At 40.5% G+C, this 13,676-nt stretch overlaps 1 protein-coding gene across 5 annotated transcripts in view; it reads right to left on the reverse strand.

Annotated features, from left to right (window-relative positions):
• cnksr2a (connector enhancer of kinase suppressor of Ras 2a) overlaps positions 1–5,365 on the reverse strand; it is a 103,226-nt gene extending 97,861 nt beyond the window's left edge. For all 5 annotated transcript variants that reach the window (XM_059326552.1, XM_059326551.1, XM_059326550.1 and 2 more), the window contains exon 1: positions 5,260–5,365. In XM_059326552.1, coding sequence (XP_059182535.1) covers positions 5,260–5,323 — 64 coding nt within the window. In that variant the 5' untranslated portion in view covers positions 5,324–5,365. The remainder of the gene's footprint in view (positions 1–5,259) is intronic.
• Positions 5,366–13,676: the final 8,311 nt, after the last annotated feature.

The following is a 13,676-nucleotide window of genomic DNA, read 5'->3' on the forward strand; positions in this document are numbered from 1 at the left end:
CGGATCTCCTTTTGGCAGGTGGTTTTTGTGGAGGCCTGGGTGATATTGGCACTGCATGTTGAGCCAAAATGAGTTCAGTGTTTCCTCTAGGATATTTTCCAGCAGCAGTGCTGAAGTGCAGGAGTTTTATTTTGCGCCGCTGGAAGATATTTGCATGCGCTGACTTCAGACACATATTTGTACACGGTTATAGATGTCAAATTACTTTTAATAAAAAATGATTCAAGACTTCCTGTCTCTCCTGTCCTTCTTCTCCTCTTTCTTCTCTCTCCTGTCCTCTTTTCACCTCTTTCCTGTCTCACCTATACTACCTGTCGCCCTGTCACAAAATGGAAAATATGAAGTAAAGTGCTGAATTAAGCACAAAAGCAACCAAACTCATCTGAAAATGTAAAAACTGAATTTGACAAAGAAGCTCAGTGTACTGGGAAATGTAGGTGATATATACATATATATATATACACACATGCTATGTAGATAAGATGTGACAACATTGGGTAAATGAAACAAAAATCTATTATAAAACAAATATTCATATGTATACAGTATATATACACACGCCCGCCCATAAAGTTGGAATCATTTAGTTTTCAGACACAATCCTCTGTTAATTGTGGTTTCATTTTCATTGTGATATGTTTGGAAGCGATTGATTAACGATTTAAGAAGAATGAATCACATTGTCACAATCATTTCATGGAAAATGTATATATATATGTATATGTGTATATATGTATTTCTGTTAAATGTTTAATGAACATGTGGAAGAAAATGATGGAAATTAGTGAGGCCATTGCTAGTTAAAACTATTAGTTGTCGCCACATTAGTTTAGTCTAGTTATTTAAATCATAACACAAAAACATAGGCCAGTAAAAACTAGTAACTAAAAATAGTCGGTTTCATGATACACCACGGTTTGTGTTACTGTTTCAAATTGAAATGATCATTAAATGACGCAGGCACAGAATTGGGCTGCATCAATGAAAACGCTTTCGATCTTTCAGCCTTCTAGGAGGAATAAGTCTGAAGAGGAGTCATATTTTGTGTTTTAATAAGAGTGCTGAGGGAAACTGTCCTCATCTACAGTGACATCTACAGACCTTCAAGCAAGCAATTCAAAGACAGGCCACTTATGCTCATTTTAATGTTAACCCTTTATCAGGCAAAGAACTATATTTGGTAACTTCAGGTAATATTTCGAGAAAAAAGTTGCAAATTTACTAGATTTAAGTAGCCTGGCTAACACCAGACCAAATCTCATTGGAGATTAGGTCTGGACACCTACAATGCTTTTCTCCGTAGAGGAGGTGTGGTTTACGATCCTCCGGAGCCGTTTATTGGGCGCTTAGAATGTCTATCAAAGCGTCTGTAGGTAGCTCTTAGCCAATCAGATCAGTTATACCAGATGACGTAGTAGAGCAACAGAGATGGATGTTTGTTGTGTGTGTGTGTCTGTGAGAGAGTGTTGCTGCTGCTTTGCTTCTCCAGTTCTCCCTTTCTGCAAGATTATTTATTTTCACGCTTTATTCCCCCTCATGTCATTCAGCCACACACATCCACTGATTTTATGGGCAATAAACAAGCTGCTGCGGGTCTCTCGGCGGCTCCGCTGTCTCCCGATTCGGAGCGAGATCACCGGCGGTGACCGGCGGTCTCACCGGCTCGGCGCAACGAGCCGCAGAAACCGCCCGAGCGGCGCTAATAGCCCCGCTACCGGTGATCTCGCTACGAGCCGGGGGACAGCGGAGCCCCCAGAGACCTTTCGCCTTTCAACTTTGGCTCTAAACTATTTAAAACACCATCTACAGCTAAAGAGAGTTTCGCGTCCGCAGCAGCCATGTTGGATCCGGAAAGCTTCCAAGTGCCGAGTAGTACGCGTCATCGTCTCACCGTCCCTCCCCGCTCTGTGATTGGATCCCTAAAACAGGGCTACGATAATCGCCTCGTTTCCAGACTGGCTGGAGGTTCGAAATCAAATTCGAGCGCGCAAGGCAGTCTGGGTATACCCAGGCTAAGATTTAAGCGGAAAATCTACAAGAAAAAATTTTGCAGATTTAAGAGATTTAAAGTGACAAATCTGCGTGAAAAAAGTTGCAGATTTACGAGAAAAAAGTGGGGAAAAGGCTACTTTTTTCTCCCAGATTCACCACTTTAAATCTCATATAACTGCGCATTTTTTTCTCGTAGATTTGCCGCTTTAATCTCGTAAACTTTTTTCTCAAAATATTACCCCCCTCCGCCGGGTCTGTATGTTTTTGTTTTTTTTACACATTTCACACATTCTGGCTGTATGTAATATCCTCCGATATTTTCTAGGGTGTAAATTTGGAATTTGCAAGTATTTCAATGAGTGCCCTATTAAGGGTTAATGCACATTTGATATGTTTTTCATATGTTGAGATAAGTTATTTGGCTATTTTATTATTTTAATGTTTTGCAAAAAAAAAAATGCTGCGAATGTCCGTTGTTTTCAAATAAAACTTGGTAAAAAATGATTTCAGTGTGTTTTTCTGTTTATCAGTACTTTTTGAAAATTTTCATAACATTTTAGCAAAACCATGATAATACTGATAACCGTCATAAGTATGATATAAAATTTTATATCATTAATTAATATTTTCTATTATAACCTGCACCCTCCAGGTTTATTTCTAATGTTACATTCACTAAACCGTAAATGATTCGATATTTGTAACTGACATTTCAACCCTAATGCGCATCACGTTCTGCATCATTTCTAGTGAGAATGGCAGTGGAACCTTCGTTGTGGCCGACTTTCAAAGATGACTAACCAATACCAAAAAGCACACACTAACACACACGCACGCACACACACACACACACACACACACACATGCCCACTGCACAATACTAAACTGTGGAAATGTCTGGGGGTGTTCAGTGTATAACCTCGCTCATCCCCGACTCTAGCTGTTTAAAGCGGTAAGAGTATTGTGTTTGGGGAGATTTTAATAAAGCAGCGGTGTTAATAACGCTGAAGCTGCTAAATATATTGTGAAAAACTCATGTGTTGTACTCGGAGATAGATTAATAGATAAATAAGCTATGATTTGGTGCAAAACATCAAGCCTAAAGGGACACTTGTTTCTGAGGGAATGACACCAAATATCATTTTTATCCTTGATGTTCTAAAAACACTTGATGATATTAAACTCCAGTGTGCCTCTGTGTGAAATGCAAAAACTGTAGAGTACATCATACTGTCTGCACTGGCCCATTATTCACAGTAATAACCAAACACTGCACTGAGGAACGCTGGAAAGCACAATGTATCAACAATACCCATTTCTTTTTAATGTGTAAAAGAGTTTTCCAATGTTCACACAGGCCCCTGGGTACAAACCTAATCAGACTGGCTCGTGAATTATGAATGAGAATAATCTCTAGTGGGATCACTGCAAGGTATATAAAGTACTCTTGTAAACAAAACTCAATTACATTATAGGACAAATACTCATGTTTTTTTGTGTTTTTAATTGATGTTTTGTTGTCTTGAAAGACATTGTTCAAGTGCTCCTTAATCCCCAATATCACTTTGACAGCACTTGGCAATAATTGAAGTCTTTAGGATTATTGTCACTTAAAATGGTTGAGTGAATCAAGCTTGATCCTGCTTGTCTCTCAGCCAGACACGAGGCAGAAGCCATATTTGATATATGATTGTGCGATTCAGTTTTGAAGCCTGAAGACTCAAGAGTGATTTTGGCCGTCACCATCTTGTTTTTTTGCAACCAGTGCATGCAGACCCTGGACATCCACCAAGGAGGACAGATGTGTCCCATGTGAAAACAAAAGCAAACAATGTTTGATTGCGATTTAAACATCACTGGACTTCTGTGCATCACAATTTTACGTAACTATGTCGCTGGTAGTCACATCTTCCTACTTCACTTCTGGCATTTACGTACATTTGTTTTTACTTTTTAAGCTGTCTTTTATAACGCCTCACCAGTAAGTTTTTTGCCCTCAACCTAGATCAATGGTTTTGTAACCTAAATTCAACGAAACTCCGCTCCGTTCTGTACCACCAAACGCTCATACGGGTCATAATTGGTGGTATTGACGAACAATCTATTCTGTCATTTAGGTTGGGGATCTTGTTGAATAAATACTTACAATATCGACAAGGTCTTCAAGGTGAAAATCCAAAAAGTAGCAGACAAGCAAACTAAAGTCAAACTGAACCGACAAAGACGCACTGAAACAAGCAAAACACATGGACTAAATACACAGCGATCTAATCAACTAATGACATTCTGGTGTGGTGGAAAACAGGTGAAGAGACAACGGGAGGAAGTAATACAAGACATGACACATAAGATGGTGACCTTCAAAGTAAAACAATAACAAAGTACAAGCAAAAACTCTGGAAGCATACAAGTCGATCTATCTAAACGCCCAGTTTGATTAGGGATAGGTGTCAAAAAGACTTCATCAGGTTGAGGCACAAAGATATAAAAAAAAGACTTGGTTAGGTTTAGGAAAAGATCATGGTTTGGAATAATATACATTATACCTGAAGTTAACTCAGGGGGCGTGACTTGTAGCAAAGTTGGTGTGTCGTGCAGCCTGTGAAATTGCAGTTAGACCCAGGAACAGGAACACACTACAAACCAAAAACTCTTTGACTATGACACTAAATGGGGCTGTAATTTACTGAATAAACATCATGTTTTATTGAAGAATAATTGAGACTTGTGATCGAGATCATAAATGCATTAGGAAAATGTTTTTTTTTTTATGGTTTGTGGTAATAAATCTAGTGAGAAAAAGGGTAGTTTTCTCACAGACTTCTACACAATCTGATTTTGCAGCCAGTGTAGTCGCCCCCTGCTGGCCATTTGAGAAAATGCAGGTTTCGTCAGGCTTTGGGTCTGACACCCCCCCTATTCAAAAGTTTCTCAACACGCCCCTGCTCTGAGCAGTGAAGTTTAGCTGTTTTTCCTCCTGTCACTCACACATTACATCATCACCCACTGATCATCAGGTGCCAGGATGATGCATGGACACACACACACATACACACACACCTCCCACGCAACATAACATCTTGCCAGCCTCTGTCTCCCCTGCATTACTGTTCATCATGATCACTCACAGTGTGTGTGTGCGCGTTTATCTGCCTCCAGGTGTGTAATTCATGTGATGTTTGAATTGATGATTTGCATGCGTGCGTGAGTGCGTGCATATTTGTGTGTGTGTGTGTGTGTGTGTGTGTGTGTGTTACTGTAGCTTACCTTTCATCCAGTCCACCACCTGGCTCGTGCTCCATTTGCTCACCGGCTCCATCACCAGCGCCATCGAGGAAACTTTGCGCCGACTCTCCGTTGCGCGCAAGCGGTGTCGTTAACCCCAAAGCAAAGCGCTGTCAGCCGGGCTCAGCTCCCCTCCGACCCTACCCGCCCTCCTCCCCTCCCTCCGCAGCCAGGTGACTCCTTCCTCACACTATCCCGGTCCGGTCCTCCCGCCCCTGGCTCAGCCCGGTGTCGTGTCCCGTTAACGCAGCGCAGCCCTCAGTGCGGGACAGCCCGGGCGTGTGTGCATGCAGCGGAATCCGGTACATTCCCCCGCTCGATCCGGTCTGACATGTGTCTTTTCCCCTCTCTTCCCTCCCCTCTTCCCAGTGCGACAGTCCGGTCCTCCCGGTGTGTATGTGTTTGTGTGTGACAGAGATAGAGAGGAGTGTGTGTAGGTGTGTGCGCAGCCGGTCCGTTACCGACAGCAGCAGAGTAGGATAGATAAGTCACACCGGACTCAACACCCGACAGCATCTCTCTCTCTCTCTCTCTCTCTCTCTCTCTCCAGATATGATTAAACCGTGCACGCGCCTCGTGGGTGGCTCCGCGCGCACATATCAGTGTATTTCCCTCTGGAACGATACGATCATGCAGATATGATGGGGGAAAGATATTCTCAGAAGATGTTTAATCAGGCCGTATGAGTGCATGAAAAAGATCCTGTGTGTGTGTGTGTGTGTGTGTGTGTGTGTGTGTGTGTGTGTGTACCTCTGGGGACAGAAAACATCACTTTCTGCTTCCTCTGCTTTGTGAGAGAACTTAATGAATCCTCAGCCAACCTCTCCACCTCCACAGACACTTCCTCTGCTCCCTTGAACCATTTATTTCTCTCTTTCTTTGTGACATGACACATGTTGAGGCTTAACCTGTTTATAAACACTTGAAATAAAATTAAAAAAAATCTGTTGGGGTTATTTGGTCACTTTGAGCAGAGGTTATATGCTGATATGGCGAAGTTGTTGGTGACATTTCCCACTTTTACATATCCACTTGTTACGGAGCAACATTATCATTAATTTGCATTCACGTTTCTGTCCACCTGATGATTGTTAGGCTGATATTTATTCTCTTTTAGCTCTGTTTTTGGTCTCCACCAACTCCTGAGGGAAATATCTGGCTCTAGCTGCTAAATGCTCGACTATGTTCAACAGTTGGATAAACAAAAACAAAAAAAACCTTTTGTTTTCATACAATATCTTGTGAAATATGCCTCTCTATATACCAATGTTAAACAGTTGCACAGCTACCATTTAAACCTGTGGTTAATGTTGTGTAAAGGAACTTCTTGGTTATGTTTAGGCACCAAAACTACCTGGTCCATTTTAGGAAAAAATATCATGGATGGATCTCCACCTGATGATCCTGAGTCCAACATCTACTCTGATGTACTATCTACTAGCTCTGATTTTGGTCTCCACCATCCCCTGAGGGAAATATATGGCTCTTTCACTGCTAAATGCTCCACTATGGTTACCAGCTGGTAAACCAAACCAATAAACCCACCAAAGAGCTTAACAACTAACTCATAGTGACTATAAAGCTGATTAACATGTTCTCATAAAATCTTGTACAATATCTTACGAAAACTTATGCACAACCTTTCATACGATATCTTATGAAATATGCCTCTTTTTTACCATTGTGAAACTATCAAATGGCCACATTTTAAACTGGCGGTTAACATTGTAAAAAGGAACTATTTGATTATGTTTAGGCACCAAGACGACTTGGTTAGGGGAAAAAACATTCAGGGATCAGAAACTCAAAAAAAGAGTCATTATTTACCTTGTTTGCAGTTCGAGGTGTCGTATCAACAGGAGGATTTTTCATTGCAATACCAAGGGAAGAGTTGGCTGAATGGCAACTTCTTCCTACTAGGCCTATATCCGTGGGGTTTGGGTTCGAATAAGTACTTACTTACACAATGTGACAGTTACGTACGGAAGTTAACTTACATGTAGCTTAAGTATTTAACTTAGATCAAAAAGCTGACTTTATATAATTTCCTCACAAAAACCGGTCCTACGAAATAACTACTTATTACTTTTTTAAACTCCCTGTTGTTTAACGCAATGGGAACATTGTGGTAAAGAACCACTTAAGATAAGGCAACAATAGCGCTTGTTAAAGGTACAACATCTTGAAAATAAGTATTAGCATCCGGTATCCTGTTTGAAAGAGGAATTGACCCATTCGCAGCCATTTCTGCCCACCCAACCTGCAACTTAGGCCACTTTTAACATTAGGTTTCTTGTTTCTTCTAACTCTTCTTTCTCTCACAGGATACTTATGAGTCCCAATCAAATCATACGATTCATTCATATGGACAGCCTGACCTTGAAAACAAGTCAAGAAATGTGACAGTCTCCTGGGTCAAAGCCCTTGGTTTGTACCATCTGCCTTCCCGCCGTCCACTTTTAATGCACCCACGGTCTCTATGCAACATAAACAAACACATTTTGTGGGAAAATAACCAAATTCAGTGCATTTCTTTTCTTAGGAGTAACTATGAAGCAACAGCCTGCCTAATCCCACCTGTGAGAATATATCTTTGGCCAAACAAATCAAAAGTAACTGGTAATTTTGGATAAATACTGCTTCTGGTAAATCAAATAATGTTGTTTTTGTAATTTGGTTAAATGAGCCCCGTTGAGATCTTTTCACTGACTAAATACCCCTAATCTTGCACTTTCCATCTTTACTTCCCTTTTAGACAGAATCACTGCTCAAACTCATAAGGGGAATTTATGAGGATTCTCCTTTAACTGAACATGTTGTTTTCTTTTTTCACTGCAGCACTACAGCATAATGTTTCCAGTATTGGTGAATAAAGCCGTTCCCGCTTACACTAATGAATTCTTATACATATTAATGTTTACCAGTGGGATGTTAAGCTAACACATTGTAGTAATTTGAGTCATTGTGATAATATAATGAAAGTGTGATTAGAACATTATTCAATTTAATCAAATCATTAAAGATTCATTACCTGAGACACATTAGTATATGTGTGTGTGTGTGTGTGTGTGTGTGTGTGTGTGTGTGTGTGTGTATTAAAGGAGCACCTACTCACCTTTCAAGCATTTCACACACACACATACACTTATATGTGCAGTGCATTGCAGACACAGTCGAGTAATAACAAAGGGGAAAGTTACAACAGGTGCTGGAGATAAAATCAGGTCTTTTTTATTTGCATAATTTCCGCTGTTGGTGGATGTATGTGAAGATAGTATACAAGATGTAAAGCAGTGAACAGAGTGAGAACAGCTGCAGTTTCCTCTCCCGGTAGAGACCTCTGCTGGTGACAAGTGTCATTTATGTTGGCCACATAGTGAGAAACAGCATTTTTAAGCCACTGGGAGCTACTGCAGAGACCTGGGAGCTGGTGTTATGTATTACTTAATTCAGAATTTTTGGGACTCTATCTGAAATTACCTGTGAAGTTTTTACAGAGGGAAAGTCATGGCTGTACATAAATCCTCTGAATCTGCAGCGTTTTGCTTGGCTGGCCAGGCATTGCCAGACCAATTTGCAAAAGCGAATTAGACTGGAACCTCTCAGTTCACTTTATGTTCAGTTTTTATTTATTTTCTTTTTACTTTCTGGGGTGTTATTACAGTCTTCGACCTAAATACCTCAATTTGATAAGATCACATAGACTTGGGCTGTAATACAGTATACCAAGGTATTTAGAAATCCCAACGGTATAATTTACAATGCTGTCAAAAATTACTATAACTACCAATAACTAATTACTGGTAGTCATGCTGGGGTTTTTTTTAAAGTGTAATGCACAGCGTCTACCACCAGATGTCAGTCTCCTGGCAGCTTAGCTGAGAAACAGAACAGAACTGAATTTACAGAACTTTCAAACTAAAATTACACTTTATTTATTTTTGTCCAATTTTGTCGAGTTGGTGGTTGTTTGAAAAGTGGAGAGACTTAACTAACGAGTTGTATACACACAAACACAGTATGCCCCAGTGAATGGGTGGAAGGGATGAAGGTATGAAAAAAAAAAAGATATCTGCTTACAACCAATTAGACAAACAAAACGTGACATATCGCTGAGCCACTGAAAAAATAAACAGACTGCAGAGACGGGCTGTGATGGTGCAGCATCCATGTGGTGTGATTGATGGACTGACATTGCCAAAGTGGATTTTTTTTGTACAGACTTAAAACATCAACACAAAAACATGTGTTTGTTATATTTTACTCTAAATGGGACCATAATTTACCGAATGAAAATCATGCTCTTTTGAAGAAGACTTGCAACTAGCGATTGAGACCATAAACTCATTTGGAATATGTTTACTGAGGACATAAATCAAATGAGAAAGGGGGTAATTTTTCGATTGGCTTCTATACAATCTGACTTCTTTTGCAACCAGTGGAGTCGCCCCCTGCTGGCCAATAGAAAGAAAGCAGGTTTAAGACATTTTGAGAGCCAAAGGATGCCAAAAATTAAACTGTTGTCTCTGTAAGCATGTTAGCAAGCTAAAGTTAGTGTTTAAAAATATCACTTTGTTGCTTTATGAAGGCTTATGATCCGGGCTATTTTTCTGGACCAGATACAGTATAACGGCTACTGAAAGTTAGAAAAGAAGATTGCTACTACGCTCAAATCTGTCTGTTAGCTGTTAAGATACAACCAGTAATTAGCTTTAGCTTAGCATAATGGACAGACTGAAGTGAGTTTCCAAACATAGCCTCACTAATCTTTACTGGACATGTAAAATACACACAAACAATCGACAAATTGACTGGACTGGAAGTAAAGGAAGGTACATTCGAAGCACCATTTGTAGTTTTTATGAGATGTGGTCCTCCTCTGAAGTTGTGCTTGTTTTATTGTGTAGCAGAATGCACATGGAGGGGAAGAGAATCGTTGGTTCACAGAAATGAGAAATTAATCAGAAATGATTCACAGAAATGAGCATAGCTTGACCACAATGGCACTGTGATGCCAAGCAGCTAAATCAATGAAGGAACAGGGATTAATAAAGTGCAGATGAGGAAGTGAAAAGGGGGTTCGAAAATATATGAACATTCAGAAAGCCTTTGATTCTCTCACTGAACTGAGGGGGGCCCTCGATAAAGGACTTGTTTTTCTTTTATAAACTGCTGGTCTTATTCTGTGGAAGGTTATTATTATACATTAACATGTGGAAGAAATCACCCATAAGGAATATAAATCTAAAACCAGATTCCAGCGTAAACCAGAAAGATTTCACTGATTGTGCAATCGTGTAAATTTCCAAATGTTTCTTTTTTTTTTATCAACCAAGAAGATGTTGTGTCACTGTGACATCAGTGAGCCACAGAGAGTGACACCACTATCATTTTGAAATACTGTTAAATCAAAGTGGAATTTCTTCTAGCTATTGCACCCATAATACACAGTAACAGCAATGACTGGGCAAAGACTGGACATGCAGGGCTCTCAGATTTCTGGCTTTTAAAACTCTCTCCATCTAAAACTGTTTAATTACAAAAAGAAAAAGTCAAATCAAATTCAAAGATTGTAAGTTATCAGGACTCTTGTTTTGTTGACTGGCTAGGCTATAGTTACCACCAGTGGATGAGTTCAACAAAGTCAACCTGTTCTCATGAACCGTTTGTATGATTTCCTCAAAAAGAGTTTCGGACAAGGGTCCCTATAGAGTGTTTTAGGAATGTAAATGTTATACGAAATTACCCAGCACTATAGCACTTCAAGTTAGGGACAATAGTTCTTCTATCTGCTCTTCCGGTCAGGTGAACGCTGGCGCGCTTTGTCGCCGCTGCTCACCGGTAACCAAACGAAATAAAACATTGTCTATTCTTTATTGGATGTCGTGATTGACCTCGAACTACAGGATTACTGGTCTGTATGCTGTACCGACATCAGTTTATTGCTGTCAGTCGCATTTGTGGCTGACTTTTGGAAGTATTCCTACCTGGGACCCCTTCCTGGCTCGTATTCCCCTCCTGGGAAACGATGTGGATTTACCATACAACACGCTGGACTGCGGTCATCTGGCTCTTCCTGTCCCTCGTCCACTTGCAAACAAATGCACTCCTCCAGTATTCTGCTGCTGAACTCCTCAAACATCGCTATCTCATCTCCTCCTCACGACCAGTATCTGGGCTCGACATCCCCCCGGACATCGCTTTCCAGCCTCGTCGGAGATACACTCATCGTGGATCTCGACGTAAGTTTCAATACAACGACTCTCACTCCATAAAGACCATCTGGTCCACAACTCGCCGCCGCTCCCGTAACACTGCTCGAGGTGTCAACCACTCTGTCCTGTCCAGCCTTGCTAGGTCGGCTAACTCCGCGGCTAAGAGCAGCACCACCACCTCCACCGTCAGCTTCGGTCTTGCGATGCTACACCGCGAGAGTTGGAAAGTCGTTCCTGTACCTGCTGTGTTCTCCTCCTTCGAGTACTCTGCCTCACTTCTGCCTGGACCCTCTCCCACAATTATTGCCACCATCTACCGCCCACCAAAATACAACAAGGACTTTATAAATGACTTCTCTCACCTCCTCACCCATCTGTCTTCTCTCTCCCATAACACCATTATCCTCGGGGGCTTTAATATTCATGTGGACAATAATACAGACTCTCTCTCAAAAGACCTCTCATCCTGCTTAGATTGTTTTGGTTTGCAACAATACATCAACTTCCCAACATACAGTAAAGGACATATACTGGACATTGTCTGCTGCTCAGGTGTCAAACCCACTGATTGCAAGCCACACATACTCCCATACTCTGACCACATGCTCATCACTTTCAACATCAACCTCTCTCTGTCCAAAAATTAAAAAAAAGTAATAATCATCCTCCGCCATCTGAAATCCCAAGGACGACAACTGGAACGCCTCTACAGTAAAACCGGACTCAGCATTCACAAAGAAATGTACAATGACCATGTATTGCACTACAAGGACAGTCTCTCTTCAGCCAAATCTGCATATTACTTTAATTCATTCTAATCTTGAATTTTGAAGTTTTTTTGGGTCTTAAAAAAGCGTGTTGCTCCCAATGGCTAAATGAGACATGCAGATGTTGTCGGAGACGTTATCATCGTCCCATAATGCGTGAGTTGACAGACTAACATTACCTTTTTTTTACCTGGAGATTGCATTTACACTATTGAGACAGCTCTACTCAACAACTACTCAATATACTCTTTGTATTTTAAGAAGACCAGTGCAGTGCCTGTAGGAAGTATGTATTCGTAAGCATGCTAATCGTGAGATAGCACATTACACAGAATGCTGCACTTATAGTACATTAACATGAACCCAAATAGCTGATATACTATATTGCATGTAAGTATCTCATATCGAATGATTATGAGCATTACGCTAAGCAACATTTCATCCCTGAATTACACAGTAATGCAACATAAGAAGTGAACTCCGAAAGATAGGTAGGCTAAATAGACTTACAGATGAGATGAGTCAGGGTGGAAATCCAGAGTGAATTGTGTTACTGACCAGGTGTAGGCCTATCACACAATGGGATGGAGCTCCCCTAAAAGGCGTCCGAAATAATGATGATATTTTGAAAAAGGAATTCAAAAATCTTCAAAGACACACATCCGCACACACACACACACACACACACACACACTTCTTGCTTTTATAGAGAGATTTTTATGAGTATTTCTCTACTGTGAGAAGTGAATAAAGCTAAATCTCCGCTTAGCATGCTAATTGCGAATAACAGAATTTGCACATATCAGACCACTACAACGTCTGCAACTCCATAAAACACTTACTTTTCATAAGGTACACACACCATCCAGCACATACACATTGAACATTGATATTCACTGGAAACTATTCAAATATTATTGGAAAATCGAACCTTGTAGCGCACTTTAAAACTCTGAAAGGTAGGCTTAATAGACTTACAGCTGAGATGAGTGAGATATACCCTAGACAGACAGACAGACACACACACACACACACACACACACACACACATACACACACACAGATGCTTCTTGCTTTTATAGAGAGATTTTGATACCGCAGCTAAGATTTTTACTTTAAATGCTGATAATATTGTAATCCTCATTCATGCCAAATAATATACGTTTTCACAGTTTATGGATACAATATGTTCTCCACACATCTTTAATGTATTAAGTCAGTCTGCTTGGAACCCACCTTCAGCATCACACAGAAACTAATTACCATCAGTGTAATTACTCACTCCCTCTACACTTGTTTATTAATGCACACGTCATGTTGTTTTATTAAGTTTGAGCTGTAAACGGCTGATGAAGATACTGTACCCCCCAGGACAGACAGAGGAAGAAGTGTTGGTTCTCTGTTGGACACTTTTGTT

This window comes from Centropristis striata, chromosome 23 (genome assembly GCF_030273125.1).
Source record: "Centropristis striata isolate RG_2023a ecotype Rhode Island chromosome 23, C.striata_1.0, whole genome shotgun sequence".
NCBI classification, from domain to species: domain Eukaryota; kingdom Metazoa; phylum Chordata; class Actinopteri; order Perciformes; family Serranidae; genus Centropristis; species Centropristis striata.